General features: G+C 34.3%; 1 protein-coding gene across 1 annotated transcript; it reads left to right on the top strand.

The window, feature by feature from the left end:
• Positions 1 to 835: 835 nt before the first annotated feature.
• Gat (sodium- and chloride-dependent GABA transporter) lies at positions 836 to 19,138 on the top strand. Its single transcript, XM_075306107.1, has 7 exons — positions 836 to 1,698; positions 1,753 to 2,020; positions 2,079 to 2,182; positions 8,256 to 8,625; positions 8,695 to 8,898; positions 13,216 to 13,383; positions 18,765 to 19,138. The coding sequence occupies exons 1-7, from the start codon at positions 1,334 to 1,336 to the stop codon at positions 18,837 to 18,839; spliced, it is 1,554 nt and encodes a 517-aa protein (XP_075162222.1). The 5' UTR covers positions 836 to 1,333; the 3' UTR covers positions 18,840 to 19,138.
• Positions 19,139 to 20,847: the final 1,709 nt, after the last annotated feature.

The following is a 20,847-nucleotide window of genomic DNA, read 5'->3' as shown; positions in this document are numbered from 1 at the left end:
CAGTTAGGCTTTCGCTTTTCCAAATCCGAATTGCTGGGCCTCACGCTTGACACCTGCCTTCAGATTTTGTACAGCCACCTTGTCCACCTTCTTCGCCGCAGAAAGCCAGTTTGCCTTGAACTGCTGCTCGTCCTTAGCAGTTTTTTTGGTCTTCTTTAGGTTCCGCTTGACAATAGCCCAGTATTTCTCAATCGGGCGGAGCTCTGGCATGTTGGGAGGGTTCTTGTCCTTGGGAACCACCTGCTCGTTGTTGGCGGCGTACCACTCCATGGCCTTTTTACCGTAATGGCAAGATGCCAAATCCGGCCAAAATAGTACGGAACAACCGTGTTTCTTCTGGAAAGGCAGCAGACGTTTATTCAAACACTCTTTCACGTAAATTTCTTGGTTGACAGTCCCGGAAGCTATGAAAATGCTGCTTTTCAAGCCACATGTACAGATGGCTTGCCAAACCAGATATTTCTTTGCGAACTTTGACAGTTTTATGTGCTTGAAAATACCTGCTACCTTTCCCCTTCCTTTTGCCGTATAAAACTCCTGTCCCGGAAGCTGCTTGTAGTCGGCTTTGACATAGGTTTCGTCGTCCATTACCACGCAGTCAAACTTCGTCAGCATCGTCGTGTACAGCCTCCGGGATCGCGCTTTGGCCGTCGTATTTTGTTTATCATCGCGATTTGGAGTCACTACTTTCTTGTAGGTCGATAGTCCGGCTCGTTTTTTGGCTCGATGCACGGTTGTAGACGATACACCCAGCTTATTTGCGGCATCTCGGAGAGAGAGGTTAGGGTTTCGCTTAAAACTACCGGCAACTCTCTGTGTCGTCTCAGCGGCTTCCGGTTTTCGATTATATTCCACATAATTTCTTAATTTCGACCTTCAAGCTGTGCCTCATCACCAAAGTCCTACTCATCTAATAGAACATCATAGCCATAATTTATTTAATCATTTCATAACTTTTTATTTATTATTATACATTAATCTCTATACTCTACAGCGAGACGACATCTATGGTGATATTTGGAATTGTGGATCCGGGATTCTGAAATATAAAATGTTGTTCAAATGAGACTACTGTGAAAATGACATTTCATTATCCACTTAAATAGCATAACTGTATATTGAGCTTATTTATTTAATTGATTGTTTTTGTTTAAAGGCTAATGTGAATCCTGAAAGAGGATCATGGTCGTCCAAACTCGACTTCATTTTATCTGTGGTGGGTTTAGCTATTGGTCTTGGAAACGTGTGGCGTTTCCCGTATTTGTGCTACAAGAATGGTGGTGGAGCGTTTCTTATACCATACTTCGTTGCCTTGTTTTTAGCCGGTATTCCAATGTTTTTCATGGAATTGGCATTGGGACAAATGTTAACCATCGGCGGCTTGGGTGTGTTCAAAATAGCTCCCATTTTTAAAGGAATTGGATATGCGGCGGCTGTTATGTCATGTTGGATGAATGTGTATTACATCGTGATCCTGGCTTGGGCGGCATTTTATCTGCTTATGTCGATGCTGGGTGATGTGCCATGGAGAAACTGCGACAATTACTGGAATACCCTCAAATGTGTAAATCCTTATTTCCGAAAACAGATTCCCTGCTGGGAGGTAACGCAAAATGCTACCACAACAAAAATATGTACCGTCAATTCGGCCAATGTATCTGCTTCGGAATTATCAGATCCTGTCAAGGAATTCTGGGAGTATGTACTAAGTACCAACATTTGAAATGGTCATTAATAAATTATATCCCACAGACATCGTGCCTTGAACATATCATCAGGTATTGAGGATGTTGGAGGTGTGCGATGGGAGTTGGCTGCAACTCTTCTATTGGTGTGGATCTTGTGTTACTTTTGCATTTGGAAAGGAGTTAAATGGACAGGAAAAGTTGTCTACTTCACAGCCCTCTTCCCCTACTTTTTGCTAACCATTCTTTTGATACGAGGTGTTACACTTCCCGGTGCTATGGATGGTATCAAATTCTATATTATTCCAAATTTCTCAAAATTAACGGAATCACAGGTATTGCTACATAGTTCATTATGTTGACATCCCATTTTCTAAATCGTTTCATATATAGGTATGGATAGACGCCGTTACACAAATTTTCTTCTCATATGGTCTTGGATTGGGAACACTCGTTGCTTTGGGAAGTTATAATAAATATAACAATAATGTATACAAGTAAGTACATACATTTGATGCCGAAAAAGGAGTAAAGCATTTTGTTATTGGATTCTAAAAATGTATATAGTTCGACCGTGCGGAATTAAGACACCTGATTTTATGGCTCAGAAAAAGAGCTTCACTAGAGAAACAGTGAACCAACAAGAAGGGAAATTTTGGTTAATTTTAGAAAAGTTAGGTTAATTTTAGTAAATTTTAAAACATAATTTTGTTTTCCACTCATTAATGAAAATTTCGAAGTTTGAAGGAAAATATTGGAGTTCAAAATTGCAACAATGTCTTTAGTACCGTATGAAGCTCATGATTTAATTTATAATTACAAACATTCGAAAAGTCGATTTTCGACATGTATCCCCAATGTCTACGACATAATTTACTATAAGTTAACAATGTCTTAAACGAACACGCAGAGATAGAACATGATCACCTCAAACATGTCTGAAGAGCAAAACGTTATTTTTGTATGGAAGTACAAAAATATAACAGCAGACATCGACTGCTGTTTTTAGCAGACTTTTAGCTATGAGTGTAACAGGTTGGCTGATAAGTCCCCGGTCCAAAAAAGGAAAAAAAAAAATTTGTCAAAATTCGTTTTTATTATTCTACATATGTTAGTTCCCTTCAAGAGCGATACAACGATTATAACGACCTTCCAATTTTTTGATACCATTTTGGTAGTACTCCTTCGGTTTTGCCTCAAAATAGGTAGTCTTGTGTCGTTCCCGAACGAACTAGTTCCAATGAACGGTTCACTAAAAGGAACGACTGTCACTAGTTCCATCTCTTTCATCCTCATCGTTCCTTTTGTCATTTAGTTTTATTTTCAACTTACACTCCATAGTTCCGCGGATCGCAATTTGATTTTTTGACTTTTGTTTGAGCTATAAGACAATTTATTCATTTTGGCGCGTATGAATATTAAATCATTGATTGGTATGCTCCTATTCAAGAAAATCATTAGTTCCAGCTCAGTTTAGTTACTTCTTTAAATTTTCCATTCATTACTGTTTCTTCCTATATTACTATAAACTATTTTAAGTAATTTTACTCAATTTTTAATATTTTTTGTATCTTTCGTTTGACAACGAACTTCGTTGCTCATAGTAAACAATACCACATCTGCCTTTAGTAGATGACAGTGATGACAAATATAAAAAGCTAGAACGAAAAGGAACGATGGAACGATTTGAAGGAACTAGTTCCTTTGTACAAAAGGAACGACGAGTCAGAATCACTATGGTGAATGATTTTGCCCAAGACTAAAAATAGGCCTCAGTTTCGGCGATCACCTCTTCATTGCAGCCAAATTTTTTCCCTGCGAGCATCCTTTTGAGGTCTGAGAACAAGAAAAAGTCGCTGGTGGCCAAATCTGGAGAATACGGTGGGTGGGGAAGCAATTCGAAGCCCAATTCATGAATTTTTGCCATCGTTCTCAATGACTTGTGGCACGGTGCGTTGTCTTGGTGGAACAACACTTTTTTCTTCTTCATATGGGGCCGTTTTGCCGCGATTTCGACCTTCGAACGCTCCAATAATGCCATATAATAGTCACTGTTGATGGTTTTTCCCTTCTCAAGATAATCGATAAAAATTATTCCATGCGCATCCCAAAAAACAGAGGCCATTACTTTGCAAGCGGACTTTTGAGTCTTTCTATGCTTCGGAGACGGTTCACCGGTCGCTGTCGACTTAGCCGCCTGTCGATTGGACTCAGGAGTGTAGTGATGGAGCCATGTTTCATCCATTATCACATATCGACGGAAAAACTCGGGTGTATTACGAGTTAACAGCTTCACCGTCCCTCGTGCTCATTTCACCACGCTTGAGTTTTACATATCAATCAATTATTGTTGATTTCCCTGGGTCATTATCAAGCCAAGTTTTTGCTTCCACCGTATTTTTTCCCTCCAGAAGACAGTATTTTATCAAAACACGAAATTCCTTTTTTTCCATTTTTTCACAATAGCAAAAGTTGCTTCACAAAAGACGCTCTATCTCACAAACTAATTGACTTACAGACGTCAAATTTTGACACGAATCATTTGAAGGTTGGTACTATATAAAAATAATATGTATTTAATACTAGCGACGCCTTCTATATGTCAGACCGGGGACTTATCAGCAATCTGGTATACTAACTTTGCCATTCCGTTTGTAACACATCGTAATATTGGTATAAGATTCGATAAAGAATATACATTCTGGGTCGTGGTGAAATTCAGAGTGGATCTATTGTATCTGTCCGTCTATTGAAATCACCATAACTTCCGAACGAAGCGAGACATCGACTTAAACTTGGTACCAGTGGTTTTTATAGATGTAGGTCTTATGGTACCACTGGACCACTTTTAGGTATACCCCCATATAAACCGATCCCCGAATGTATCTCCCGGAGCCACTTGGAGGAGCAAATTTTATCCGATCTGGTGTAAAATTTGGCACGTGATGTCAATGTACGCATTTTAAGAACCATGTTAAAATTGGTCTTTATCGGCACCTATATAAACAGATCTCCAGGTGTTTTAATTTAGTCCCTGGTGATCTGGTGATGTCAGTCAATATGTCTTTTTTCATTGCGTAACGCATTAATTTTCTTCCGATTTTACTAGTACACAATACACGCAGAGAAGGAATATAGTCACCCCAACCATGTTTCACGAGAATAGTATTATATTTTCACTGGTAACATGTAGTCCACAACCATGATATTTTCTTGAAAATTATGTATCTAATTTCGGCAATAATGTTATATTTGAGCGTATGCTCTTACAAAAATGTGAACCCACATAACTGATGTCTGGACATGTAGAGGGTGGCTTAACACGGAATGGGGCAGCACTCAGTGATAACAAAGAAGTTCAACACTGTGGTATCACAATGGACTGAATAGTGGAGGTGTGCACGTGACACGAAATTGTCGTGAGTCACGCGTGAATAGTGAATCACGCTGACGGCAAAGGCATGAGTGTGCGTGAAATGTCGCACAGTGGTTCAAAATCGCTTTGTTTTCTGCAACTTTTGCACGGATAAAGATATCAACATAATTTGTCTGTGTGTGAAAGCTGAAGTGTTTTCCTCTAAGATTGGTCCCTAGTGGGTCCACGGGCTGACCTGTAGGCGTTGAAAGTTAGTCACCTCGGGGATATGATTTTATTTTAACTGTCAACTCCGCAATTTTGAACCGATTTCGATGATTTTTTCTTTGCTGGGTAGAAATTTTGCACAAGGAGTCTAATAAGTAGTACAGTCAAGTGTGAAAAATTTGGTGGAAATCGGTTCAGATTTAGAATTTTAAATTTTACACAGGTAGCAGAATTAACATTGTAGCTATGCATGCCGAGTTTAGTTGAAATCGGTTCAGATTTAGATATAGCCCCATATAAACGTACATTTGCAGAAATGCATTATTTTACCCGAGTAAGTGACGTTTAGTGCAAGGTTTTGGCGCCTTTTGCTACACCCTAAAAAAAATCGCTTCTCTAACATATGTTCCAAACATATTTCGCAGGAAGCACATATATTATTGGATACTGTCGAAATATTAATATGTTTGTTTTATGTGAGCATATTATATGTTTGGAAGCATTTTGAGTCCAAAAATAGTATATGCTTGGAAGAATTCCCCAAAGAAGATTGTGCTCATTCCCTCACATAATTTTTACTTCCACGAAATTTTTGAGTTCTTCGCATCTTTTTCTGTAATACAAATATGTCGGTTTTTTTTTCAAATGTATATTCTCTTGGTTCCGAATGTCTATTCTCCTTATTCCGAATACTCATTCTAATATTCAAGTTAAATAATATTTAGACTTAATCATATTAAATTTTTGGCCTTATCATGAAACACTTTTCCGAAACAACATACAAGCGGTTTCACAGAAATTGCTCTCATTTCATTCTCTCGCTGTGTTATGTTGATATCTTTTTATTCAACCCTCCCGCTTTCCATCTCTATTTCTTTCTCTATACTAACTCCCTCTCTCTCTCTGTCGCTCTCTGAATAAAGAATCACAACATATATATGTTTACTCGAAAGTTGTAAATTTATATATGTTTACATTCACACATATTATTTTTATGAAACATTCATGCCCCAAACATAATATATTCTAACATATAACCATATGTGTCCCAAACATTTTGTGTTAGTTTAGGAACATTACATGTTTGCACTTAAATATATTTTGTTTAAAAATTGTGCCCGAAACACATTTTGTTTATATCGGAACATATGAAAAACATATTTTTCTAACAGTGTAAGCACGGGTATAAATATATTACATCGTTGGAAAGGTATTTGAGAGAGCTTTATTTCGATGCAATTGAAAAGAACCAAAAATACGAAACGTTGAAGTTTTTGGGGTACGGAACAATTTTTTTCTTCAAAAATTCCGATTTTTTGGGAATTAAAAATATGAATTGAATCCTTAATAACTTTTGAACTAATTGTGATATCATTATGATTTCTATATATATTTTTGCAGGGAAATTTGTTTTAAGAAATATTGCAGAATAAACCATTCCCAAAATTGGTATCAAAAATTCCCAAAATCCCCAAAGTGGGGACATATATTGAAAAAAAGTTATTTTTTTGTAATTTGCATATTTCTCAGCTGTTTACTAGTAGAATGTTGAAACCTTTTACAGTTACTAAGTGGATATATAGGGCTTTTTTGAAAACAGATCGGCTTAGCAGTCGGTGCTTTGCCGAATGAGAATTTTTGAAAAATTGCCGATTTTGGGAGGAGAATAAGTCATATACTACTTGACCAAAATAACCGATAAATTCTTAAAACGTATCCTTAATTGGTCGTCTATAAGAAACAAATAAAAAAGATTGGGAGAAATCTATAAAAAATGTTACGATAGAAAGAATGTATGTGCTTTTTCCAAAAAAAAATTGTAAAAATTTGATATTTTTTTTTTAATTCTAATTTGTGGACTTTACAACTTTTAATCTAAAGTACATGGGGACACATTTCTAGGGTTCGTCGAATTTTGTAAGACATGCAGTTAAGAAGAAAAATTACGAATCCACTCAAAAACAGAACTTCTAGGTTCAAAATACTGACCCCACTTTGTCAAAATTTTGCAACAAAAAATAAATTGTGGGGACAATATTTGCCAACGACAAAAGATAATTGCACACGCACGCGAGCCTTACAAGTTCTACCCAGCAAAGAAAAAAATCATCGAAATCGGTTCAAAATTGCGGAGTTGACGGCTAAAACAAAATTTCATACCCCCGAGGTGACTAACTTTCAACGCCTACAAGTCAGCCCGTGAGCCCACTAGGGAGTGAGTAACGAATTCCGGAAAAACACTCTCACGAAAATAATCCCGCCTACGAACTTAAAATGCTTACGAGTTGAATTTATTTATAATTTTAGTGACATCCTAGGTGGTAAGAGTTTTATAATGTACTCGATTTTAACCATACTCATGTTTTCAGTCAGGTTCTATAGGTAAATTAAATACTTATAAAATTATTCGTGAGTCACGACATTTAAAAGATTTTCGTGCGTGAGTGTGCGTGATCAAAATATTACTCAAGTGCACACCTCTACTGAATAGTCTAGTGAGCCTGATACATCGGGCTGCCACCTAAAGTAATCTAGAGGATGGGTGATATGTAACGCCACAAAGTAAAGCGCTAAATTTTAAAATTTTAATTTTATTGTTCAAAAGAAAAAATAACATGAAATGTCAGAATAGTTTACAATTTTCGAATTGGCATTCAAGCCATCACACGCAGCACGAAAGTAACACTGAAGTATTTTGGTTCATTTCCGGGGTAGCGCAGGCTTGAAATTATCAACAATATAATATTTTTAGTGCCAACACATTTGTGCAAGTGGAATAACTCCTTGGCTCTTTCCAATCTAAATAGTTCTTTAGCATTGGTGCGTTTTTGCATTTTTGGAACTTTGGCTTTGGCGTTACAACCCAACTGAAGCGTGCTTAATTTTTACATACATATATGTATATATAGAATGATTAGATATTGCTTACTATATTACATGAATTTAAAAATGATTTATTGCGATTTTCAACTTTTAACGACATTTAGAGATGCCTTGATCGTATGCACAATCAACTCAAGTACAAGTATGTTTGCTGGCTTTGTTATATTCTCCGTGGTTGGATTTATGGCTCACGAACAGGAACGATCTGTGGCTGAGGTGGCAGCATCTGGTCCTGGCTTAGCATTTTTGGTATATCCATCGGCCGTACTGCAATTGCCTGGTTCATCCCTATGGTCATGTCTGTTTTTCCTTATGCTATTACTGATTGGCCTGGACTCTCAATTTTGTACAATGGAAGGTTTCGTAACAGCTATAATTGATGAGTGGCCACAATATCTAAGACCTCGTAAGGAGCTGTTTATCGCTATAGTATGTGCATTAAGTTATTGTTTGGGATTGTCTTGCATAACACAGGTGAGTGGAAGGCAACATAGTGAAATTGGTTAATTTCAATTAATTCTTCTATGTAATTTTTACTTCTAGGGTGGCATGTATGTCTTCCAAATTTTAGATTCATACGCTGTAAGTGGCTATTGTCTTCTTTGGCTTATATTCTTCGAATGTATTGCTATATCCTGGTGTTACGGGGTTGATCGTTTCTATGATGGTATAAAGGACATGATTGGCTACTATCCAATTGGTTGGTGGAAATTCTGTTGGTGTATAACAACGCCTTTAATTTGCGCGGTAAGTTTTAATTTTGTTTGTAATACTTTCATACCCCATGTTCTGGTTTGTTAGTTCAAAAGTCCTTAATTCATCAACTTTCCCATCATTTAAATTCCTTCCCCATAAGAACTTCTGAAAAGTTTTTCGTAAATAAAATTGTTACAGACTCATTTTTGAATCGACGTGATTTAGGAATGATTTAACTCCTAGCCTATTACGGGTAAGCAGGCTTTTTTATACCCTCCACCATAGGATGGGGGTATATTAACTTTGTCATTCCGTTTGTAAAACATCGAAATATTTCTCTAAGTCCCCATAAAGTATATATATTCTGGGTCGTGGTGAAATTCTGAGTCGATCTGAGCATGTCCGTCCGTCCGTCCGTCTGTTGAAATCACGCTAACTTCCGAACGAAACAAGCTATCGACTTGAATCTTGGCACAAGTAGTTGTTATTGATGTAGGTCGGATGGTATTGTAAATGGGCCATATCGGTCCACTTTTACGTATAGCCCCCATATAAACGGACCCCCAAATTTGGCTTGCGATTGCTCTAAGAGAAGCAACTGTCATCCGATCCGGCTGAAATTTGGTACATGGTGTTAGTATATGGTCTCTAACAACCATGCAAAAATTGGTCCACATCGTTCCATAATTATATATAGCCCCCATATAAACCGATCCCCCGATTTGGCTTGCGGAGCCTCTAAGAGAAGCAAATTTCATCCGATCCGGCTGAAATTTGGTACATGGTGTTGGTATATGTTCTCTAATGACCATGCAAAAATTGGTCCACATCGGCCCATAATTATATATAGCCCCCATATAAACCGATCCCCAGCTTTGACCTCCGGAGCCTCTTAGAGGAGCAAAATTCATTCGATCCGGTTGAAATTTGGAACATGGTGTTAGAATGTGGTCTCTAACAAACACACAAGAATTGGTCCATATCGGTCCATAATTATATATAGCCCCCATATAAACCGTTCCCCAGATTTGATCTCCGGAGCCTCTTGGAGGAGCAAAATTCATCCGATCCGGTTGAAATTTGCAACGTGGTGTTAGTATAAGGCCGCTAATAACCATGCCAAAATTGGTCCATATCGGTCTATAGTTATATATAGGCGATCCCCAATCACACAAAAATTGGTCCTTATCGGTTCATAATCATGGTTGCCAAAAATAATCTACCAAAATTTTATTTTTATAGAAAACATTGTCAAAATGTTATTTCTGTAGAAAATTTTGTCAAAATTTTATTTCTATAGAAAATTTTGTCAAAATTTTATTTCTATAAAACATTTTGTCAAAATTTTATTTCTATAGAAAATTTTGTCAAAATTTTATTTCTATAGAAAACATTTTTAACAGAATTTTATTTCTATAGAAAATTTTATCCGAATTTCATTTCTATAGAAAATTTTTTCCAAATTTTACTTCTATAGAAACTTTAAACTTAATTATATACGTATTTAATCGGCCTTTTCTAGTACAATATATGCCACGTATGGACTATGTGGTATATATTACGGTGTTAGGAAGTTTTAAGATACCTTGCCATCGGCAAGTGTTACCGCAACCCAAGTAATTCCATGACAGTCTTCAGTAGAAGTTTCTACGCAATCCATGGTGGAGGGTACATCCACTTTTCGACAAAAAGTTTGAGACTCTAATCCCCAACAGTGAGGCGTGGTGCACACAGACCCCGAGGAATAAAGAATATATAGATTTCTACACTGATGGCTCCAAATTGGATGGACAAGTGGGTTTCGGAGTATATTCTAATGATTTGGAACTTCAAATAGCGAAAAGATTACCTAATCACTGTAGTGTTTTTCAGGCTGAAATATTAGCAATAAGAGAGGTGGCGAATTGGCTGAGAAGTAATGTTCCAAAAAATGTGGGCATTAATATATACTCAGACAGTCAACCTGCAATAAAATCCTTGGACTCTGTGTTCCTCAACTCGAAAACGGCCATCGACTGCCGCAAATCTCTCAGTGAGATGGCTGCGCAGCACAATATTCACCTAATATGGTTGCCTGGCCATAGGAACATAGCGGGGAACTGCGAAGCAGATGAGCTAGCAAGGCTAGGGACTACCTTACATATTCCAGGGGAACTAGAATCTGTTGGTATGCCTCTGGCTACCTGCAAGCTCTTACTGCGTGAGAAGGCTGTCATGATGGCAAATGTTCGATGGGAGAATTGTAAGGGTTGTAACGACACCAAGCAAATATGGCCCCATTTAAACTTAAACCGCACACTAGATATGCTAGTGTTCTCGAGACGCCAGATATCACTCCTGGTATCTGCTATAACGGGTCGCTGCCTGATAGGCGATTTTGCAAAAACTATTGGTGCGAAGTATAATGACTATTGTATAAGCTGTCATGACGTGGAGGAAAAGGAATCAATTAAACACCTCTTGTGTGAGTGTCCTGCATTTTGTGTAAGGCGTAAGCAAATTTTAGGGGCATATAGCTTCAGATTACTGGCGGACCTGGAAAACGTTAACTTAAGCAGTCTGCTAATGTTTTTGGAACAATCTGGTTGGTTCAACAGAAGAAAATAATCGAGAAGGTTCATCGGTTAAAACTAGAAGTGCCCATATGTAATAGGTACTTTTAGTTAGTGTGGTATCACAATGGAATGGAAATAAAATGTTGGCAAAATTTTCTATACACAGAAAAAAATTTCCGTAGTTAAACTAACTCTAAATTTAACTTATTTTTATTGGAAAATTTTATGAACTAAACGTTAGTATAAAGTTCAATGACCGTACACATAAGTTCAATATGAACTAAAGCAAAAGAAAATTTTCGTACGATTCCCAAAAATAGTAAGAATGAACTACTGTATGGTTAAAATGGTCATGATTTGGCGCCAATGATTTCAATGATTCCTGGTTTTAATAACGCTTTGTGGAAATCTCGAAATGTGGAGCAAAATTTAGTTCAATTTTCGTGCGAGGTATTTCATTCTTCCTATAAAACAGTTCACTTTTTTTTCGGTGTAGAAATAAAATTGTGACAAAATTTTCTAAAGAAATAAATTTTGACAAAATGTTCTATAGAAATATAATTTTGACAAATTTCTATAAAATTTTGTATAGAATAAAAATGTTGACAAAATTTTCTATAGAATAAAAATTTTGACAAAATTTTCTATAGAATAAAAATTTTGACAAAATTTTCTATAAAAATAAAATTTTCAAATGTTTGGTAGATTGGTATAACTATTGATGTTTTTGGTAGACAAAATGTTCTATATGTTAAAAGTAAAATTTTTGCAAAATGTTCTATAGAAATATAAATAGTTGTAAATATACCCTCTTGTGAACAAGTTCATTGTTTTTTAATTCTAAATTAAATTCCCTGAGGACGAGCATCGGAGATGTCTCGAAATATTGGATATTTTTACATAAAAATTATAACACACAAAAACAACAACATCTGTTTTTATTTACATGACCTCGAGCCAAACTAAACAAATATAATTAATTTTGACAAAATTTTATATATATAGAAATAAAATTTTGACAAAATTTTCTATAAAATAAAAATATTGACAAAATTTTCTATAGAAATAAAATTTTGATAAAATTTTCTAAAGAAATAAAATTTTGATAACGTTTTCTATAGAAATAAATTTTTAACAAAATTTTCTATAGAGAAAACTTTTGACAAAATTTTCTATAGAAATTAAATATTAAATATAAATAAATATAGAAATAAAATTTTGATAAACTGTCCTATAGAAATAAAAGTTGACAAAACTTTCTATAGTAATAAAGTCAAAATCATACTATCAATATGATTTTGACGTGGTCCTTGACTTCAATTAGAAAATATAGGGGGTAATCCAATTTTGATATATCTTGCACTAGTCTCTGAAACAGGGTTAGATAAAATAAGAGAGGTCAGTACCACCAAAAGAATATCTTTTTTTCTATAAATTTTAATAATTTTAACAACCGATCGGACCGAATGTATTCATTATTTTATATATTTATGTTTTAAATGCATTTATCATCTATGACGGGGATACAAAACCGTTGTTGTAAGTACATTTAACGTACCTTAGTAAATGTAATGGTATAATTGCTTATTTATTAGCCTACATTGCCGATTGTTTTATTTGGTGTTATAGAAAGATACAATTGTTGTAAAATGTTTGGGGATTTTAAGAATACAATTCATATAGGACGGCCAAAAAATAAGATCAATTTGAAGGCTATCTTGATTATACATCATGAGTATAATTTCATTAAAAATTACAACTTAAATGTATTTTAAATAATTGATCTAACAAATATTAAATTTATTCTTTACAGGGTGTATTCTTCTTCAATATCGTGCAATTTACGCCAATCAAATATTTAGATTACAGTTATCCATGGTGGGCCCATGTTCTTGGTATACTTACAGCTCTATCATCAATGATGTATATCCCTATGTACATGGTGTGGCTTTGGAAGAGAACGCCAGGAGATACAGCGTCGGTAAGTATATAGTGGTAGATAGTTTTTATTATAAACAGGTCTATTCTGATTTTCATGGAAATTTGCGAAGTTAATTGTAAATGGAGTTGTACGTTTTACTATTGCATTTCTCGACTAGGAAACGAAATAGTGGTGAAATTAAAATTGGCATTCCATTAAGTGGGTATTGACCCGTTAGTTCTAATCCTCGTTACTTTTACGATAATCGAAGCATACCCGGCAGAAAATGGGCTTCCAAAAAGTGGTTTTGATCGCCAACAAATTTCCATCATCTCCAATGGATTTTAGATGGGCGTGTCATAGGACGGATCCTTTGCACTGCTTTAGAAGTTATGCCTTGAAAGTTAATTTCAATGAAGAAAATTCAAAAACTAAAAAAAGTTTTCATCAACTTCACTTTTTATTTTAATAATTTTTTTAAACTTTTATTTTCCTATTTTATTTTCAATTTGGAAAACTTCGCTCCGACCGGAGTTGAACATGAATTTGTTGTCACCGTAACATAACGTTTTTGCACACTCTGCCACAAACGCCATTTAACATGATAAATTGAAACATCAATAAAATTAGTTTATCATATTATCGTAATTTAACACCAAGGCATAACATTGGAACAACATCTCAAGATAAAGAGATAAAGAACCCAACTTTAAATATCAACGGCGGGATTTTTGTATATTATCTGCCGAAGATATATTATATATATCTTCGGCATATACACACAAAAAAAAATAAAATATGAATTTGTAGATAAATTTGTACATTTTTGAAAATGTATGGACTCTTTCATAAAATAGATGTACGTAATTTTTCTTCGTAAATACTTGTTATTATACTAAGAAATTTTTAATAATGCGCAAAAATTCTTTCATAAAATTAATGAAACCTTACATTATATATGCAAATATATTGGTTTTCTCTTAGCATGAGAGAGCCACAACATAGAGTTATATATATATATATATATATATATATATATATATATATATATATATATATATATATATATATATATATATATATATATATATATATATATATATATATATATATATATATATATATATATATATATATATATATATATGGCTGTGCTGTGTTTGGCATTTTCAGTTCAGTTTGAGTCGCCGTCGATTCGAAGATTATTTATTGCTGAAAAAGGTTGACGAAATAAAACAATTGTATTAATTAACTGGAAGCGTTGGTGCTCATATTGACAAGTAAAATGTTCTTTACTTGCAGGACTTTAATGATGTTTTTTTTTATAAATGGGTTCATACATTATGTAGGCATTAAGAATTAGGGGAAAATCGAAAAGAAAAGTTTAATCATGACGTTTTTAGTATATATAATGTTTTCAATGTCGAAAATTATACTTCATTTATAATATTAAACATTTCATTAATATTATGTATACATTCATAGTCAATGAAACCCTGTATTTTTTAATTTATGAACTTTTTTCATACAATTTATAAATTCCGTGTTTGAAAAATTTATGGGAACACTATTCATAAAATAAATGAATTATTTTTTTGTGTGTATTTCGTATAAATACATTATCCGCATTTAAATTAAAAATAATTCTCTAATTTGTAAAACCTTCTCAAAAGAACTTCCACGGAAGTGAAAAATTCAAATTCAAAAGTTCAAATCCTCCACGGTATGAATTTTTTAATTTTACTTTCAATGTTTTTTTTTTCTTTTTTTTTAATTTTCTCTTTGATTTTTGTGACATTTAACAGTCCAAAATTTAAATTTTCACTTAAAATTACACATTTTATATGACTTCCCAGCAAAAATATTTTGAAGTTCTTCCAAAGGCACAACTTTAAAAGCACTTCCAGAAGATACACTCCCAATGATGTTCTTTATTTGAACTACCCAGGAAGTTCTTTTAATTAAATTTTTTATAACTTGTTTTTTCATGCTTTTGTTTCAAATAGGTTAACAACAGAGTAAGAATTTATAAAATGGTACAAATCATTTACATTTTGTCGACAAAAATGCTAAATCCAATCTGAAAAAGTTGTGATTTTTTAGAAATATTTGAGGTCCAACGTTTCCAACAAGCGTTAGAATCCATTAAAAATTATAAAAGACTATAAAAATTTTTTATTTGACAAAATATAACAGAATTTTTTAATTTACATCCAAAACATTGAATTCGGATCACACCTAAAGAAGTGATGCAAATTCAGTGCAACGGCTGTTGAAATGAAGGACTTCCGTCCTATGACAAGCCCATGTTAAATGCATAGCTTCTGCGTCAATTTTGCACCACTTCCGGATCCAAAAAGAACATTTTCATTACCTTTTTGGTGATGTTTTTTTTGCTGGGTTGTCCAAAAGCACTTCACTATCACAATGGACTGAATAGTCTAAGTGAACCTGATACATCGGGCTGCCACCTAACCTAACCTTCCCTGGAATTCGTAAGTAGTTCCTAGTCCTACTAACTCATCCTCTCTGCTGTTCTCTGGTATATTTATTTTTTCCCATGAAATTGGGTGCACTGTTGGCAATAAATGTTTACAATTTCTTGTCGAAAAGGTGCATTGATAGAGTATACTCCAAAGCGATATATACCGATCACAGCGATAGCTCACCCAGCCTTATTACCATTGTTGCAGCTGACTCTTTAGACAATATATCAAATCTAAATGCAATAGACATTACACACATTTTGTTGCTACTGCCTGTTAGTATCCTTCAATATAAGGAAGGATAAGATAAGGATAAAGTCCATACATAAAAGAAACCAGCATGAGCTATTTTATACACTCGCTACACGGAATTTCAATGCCGTCTAAAGACATGGGTCTCCTCGTGGGAATCTTACCGCCCCAGTATATAAATGTCTTTGCAATTTTCCTCCTACTACCAGTAGGGTTGCCAGATGATGGTTGCCGAAATCCAGGACATTGCGCCGTACATTCCGGGATTTGTCGGGACAAGCAAAAACAGTCATATTTTTCGATATTAGTTCCCCATATTTTATCACTTGGTAAATTTGCATAAACGCCATGGCGTAGTCGTAATTGTCAGCAAGCTTTGAAATTCCTAAATATATTGGAGCCTCTGAAACTTTCTCCCAAGATGGCTGCGACGATTTTATATAAAACGTAAATAATTTTGGGAATATTTTTTTTAAACGGAAACCGAAACTCATATTTACTGGCATATTACTTTCGGGTTTGGCAAACAAACTTAAGCTCTGAGGCTCTGGATATCGCCATGGACATGGTTTTAGGTATATTTCGTATCCGAATTGGGGATTGTTATAGTGTCACTAAAGGGTCTATGGTAATCATAGGATAAAATCGAACTTTGAAATGATGGCAGGGAGCACAAACTTGACTTATAATTTGTTAAAATGCATTTTGCAGAAAAACGTGGATTGGATATTTGCGTATATTTTTTTTACATTTACTACTCAAGTGACAGCTGATGATTCGCAAGACAGTGATTTGATTTTTTTCTCAAAGTGGTGAGATTAAATGAAATCGTACAAAATCGGACAAACAAATGTACATTTAAAATGTATGAAAATCCAAAACCAAAAATATTTTTGAAAGCGATTTAATTTTAAATCGTTTTCATTTTTAAGAAATGTAAAAAAAAATAAAACATATGCCTTGAGTAATTGAAATTCCGGGATATTTGGTAAATTTTGTGAAAGATCCGGGACACTTCATAGAGACGAAATTCCGGGACAATCCAGGCGAATCCCGGCCATCTGGCAAGCCTAACTACCAGTGTCACTAGAGATACAAATTATTTGTATTCATATTCTTACGTTTTTATATTGAGGCGTGTTTAATAACCCGATAATTAAAACACAGTTCTTTTCAAATAACGACAATCTAGAATTTATGTTATTTGCTTAACTTTCTCTTATTTGCTCTACGTTGTGTACAGTTTGCTTTTAGTTTACGACTGACTTCACAGCTCCCTCTGCCAGGGTTTTTATACCGTGATTTGACGATTTCGAAAATTCTCGATAGTCTGGCCTACAACCATCTAGAACAATCTAGATACAATTTATCTAACAGCACATATTCAACTGGTATCTTCATTGCCTACAGCCATCTAGAATGTTCTACTAGTCGCACATGCATAGCTGATTATGTTCATAGTCTTGCCTACAATTATGTACAGCAGTGTTCCTGGTTGGGGGTTTTCCCCCCAAATTTAGGGGTTTTTTACACGTTTAGGGGGATTTTTAGGGGTAACATTTCTTTGGGGGGATTTTTGGGGGTAAAAAAATATCTTAGATCTTATAAAGTGGAGCAATTCTCAACAAAATTTGGAACAATTCTGGCATGAATTTAGAGAAAAAAATAAGGGAAGTCAACCCATGTTCCTAAATACAAGCAAGTATACAATGATATTCTTTTTTAAACGTATCTGTTGAAGGGGCATTTTTAATATTTGATACAATTAAAAACAAGGTTAGGTGGCAGCCCGATGTATCAGGCACACTTAGACTATTCAGTCCGTTGTGATACCACATTGGTGAACTTCTCTCGTATCACTGCCCGATTCCATGTTAAGCTCAATGTAAAGGGACCTCCATTTTATAGCCGAGTCCGAACGGCGTTCCACATTGCAATGCAACCACGTAGAGAAGCTTTGAAACCCTCAGAAATATCACCAGCATTAATGAGGTGGGATAATCCACGGCTGAAAAATTTTGGTGTTCGGTCGAAGCAGGAATCAAACCCGAATTTGTGACAAGTGGTGCAATGATTTTTATTTACTTCAAAAAAAAAAAATTTAGCATTAAAAAAACTTATTTTGTCTAAAATTTTGTTCCTCAGAAAAAATCTTCTTTCAGTTTATAAATTTGTGTTAAATTTAATTTTTAATAAGTGTATCACTACAGGATTTTTAACCAAATTTTGGGCCTCTTTTTGTACTATTTACGTACTTAAAATTTTTGGGGGTTTTTGAAAAAAGTCTAGACCAATTTAGGGGGTTTTTTTTCTTAAGATTTGGGGGGAAGAATCAAAAATTACCTGGCAACACTGATCTAGAGCAATCACTTAGTCGTTTATGCCTATCTCGTAATTTAGCTGACAGAGGGTTGTGTTCACATTACTACAACAATAACAAAACAAAAGGGGTTACTACAATTATTGTGAAACTAAGAACACAAAAGATGTTTAGGAAAGTACTAGAAAATAAAGAGGCGATTTTGAATGTGATCACGTAATTTGACCGTTACAATTTGAAATTTTAAATTAACGGAGACTAATTTGAATAAACTTAAATTTAGAAATATCAAATTCGTAACAATATTAAATGCAATCAAAATTAAAATTCATATCATAGGAAAATAAGACTTTAATAATTTTTTCACTTATCTATCTTTTCAGAAAATTCGTCAAATTGTTAAAATTGACTTAAAGGTCCAAGATTTGCGGGTCAAAATACACGAAGATATGAAATAGAACCTTGCTACGGATTGATAACGACTTCATTTATATATATGCGTCTGTTAACGGTGAACATTACCAACTAGATTTAAATATTTTATTTGATTAATACATGTTGCGCTGCTGTAGTCAATGTTTTAATGCTTCTATGATAGTACCGTACTTGTACTTTAATCTTTACTAATTTTTTGGGAACTGGTAATTAGGTAAAGTAATCTTATTTATACACGTTTTAATAAAATGTTTTGTAAATTTTTAATTAATAATTAAATTTATTGAAATAAACTGAAACGTGATGTTTAATACGTATGCAAGATATCCGAGTTTTTATTATCATAATTGCTATGTGTTTTTTTCCAAATTATGGGCACAATAAACAAAGAACATACCTTGTGTTCAGAGAATGAATCCGCCGAGTCGCGCCGCCGATTTCAGCCGCCGCCGGAGGGTTTTCACAAGCCGAAGCCGCCGCCGATTTAGTCGGCTGCGGTCGACTAAAACAAAGCCGCTGATATAAGTAATCGGCAAATTGTAACAATCTATTCCAGGTGATTCACTTGTACAACGCTGGAATAATAGTCCATTTCATCCCAAACAAAATTGGTGCAACATTAATCAACCCATTTCTCATTTTCGTGGTACAAGCACCGTTACATTTTCCTACTAACTAATTCCAAGTTTCAACGAAAAAGGATGACGCAAAAAACTATAAAAATGTTTTTTGCCTGCGAAGGAACAATTTCGGAGTCTTAAGATGAAACCGAGGATCTTGCTATAGAGAATACCATCGAATACTACCAGAATTTGTTATTGAATAAAGACGCAGCGGCAGATGTTGCAAAAATCCAGACCAAAAATGGAAGTAGATCGGAATGCTGGAGGTTCTTTGGCCCACTTTTCGTTGCCGAAAAAAAGGTTTTGGATAAATACATGTTTTGTAGCATTTGTTTCAAAACGAACAATAAAATGCTTAAATAGTAAGTATCAATATATTAATGGAAATAAGTGTATATAAATAAATATACTCCTATGCAAGGCCGTATTCAGGGGGGGGATGAGGGGGATCAAACCCCCCCCCCGAAATGAATGAATATTTTTATATAAATAAATATATATTTTTAGCTGCATAGAAAAATCTTACCGAAGATGTTGAAGAAAAGCTGGAGGTTTTATTTTGAAAAACGCTTACCTATAAAACTGACACAAATCCTAGTTGAAAAGCGCGTCAAACGACGGTGGAAAAAAACAAATTGTTTTTGTTATCGCACCATAAATTTCATTTTTGGAAAATGTATTTCTGCTTTTTATGTGTGTTTGTTGTTCTTTTTGTGAACATGACTCGCTTTGTTTGGCCATAGCAACAACAACGAAACAGCCAAACAAACAAGTGTAAATGAAATGGCGCAAAACCTGCTAAAAAACCTGCCTAATTCAGCGATGGAAGCAATAAAGAGATATTTCCAAACGTACATATTCTTTAAAAATTTTGGTCACTTTGCCAGTTACTCAGGGATGGAAAATACAATTTTTAAGAAAGTACAAAAAAGGTATTTTTTGAGCGGAAAGATTATTGTCGAGAGACTGAATTTTAAAGAAAATAAAATTTTGACAAAATTTTTTATAGAAATAAAATTTTGCAAAAATTTCCTATAGAAATAAAATTTTTACAACATTTTCAATTGAAATAAAATTTTGACAAAATTTTCAATTGAAATAAAATTTTGACAAAATTTTCTATAAAAATAAACTTTTGCAAAAATTCTATATAGAAATAAAATTTTGACAACATTTTCTACCGAAATAAAAAATCGATAATATAGAATCACATTCTTTTTTCGACTAAAACTTTCTTGAAGTTCAATAAAATCCTGTTTTTGACTATGTCTTACAAAATCGAGATTTTCTTCCCACATGAACATGTCTGTTTTGCCATATTTGTAAAAGACTATTAGCAAATAAAGTTGATAAAGACTTACTCAAAATATTAAAATATTTTGTCAAAGCTATTGTACCATAAATCTGA

Source organism: Haematobia irritans, chromosome 4, assembly GCF_050003625.1.
Source record: "Haematobia irritans isolate KBUSLIRL chromosome 4, ASM5000362v1, whole genome shotgun sequence".
Lineage (NCBI taxonomy): Eukaryota > Metazoa > Arthropoda > Insecta > Diptera > Muscidae > Haematobia > Haematobia irritans.
This window is presented reverse-complemented; position numbering and strand designations above follow the sequence as displayed.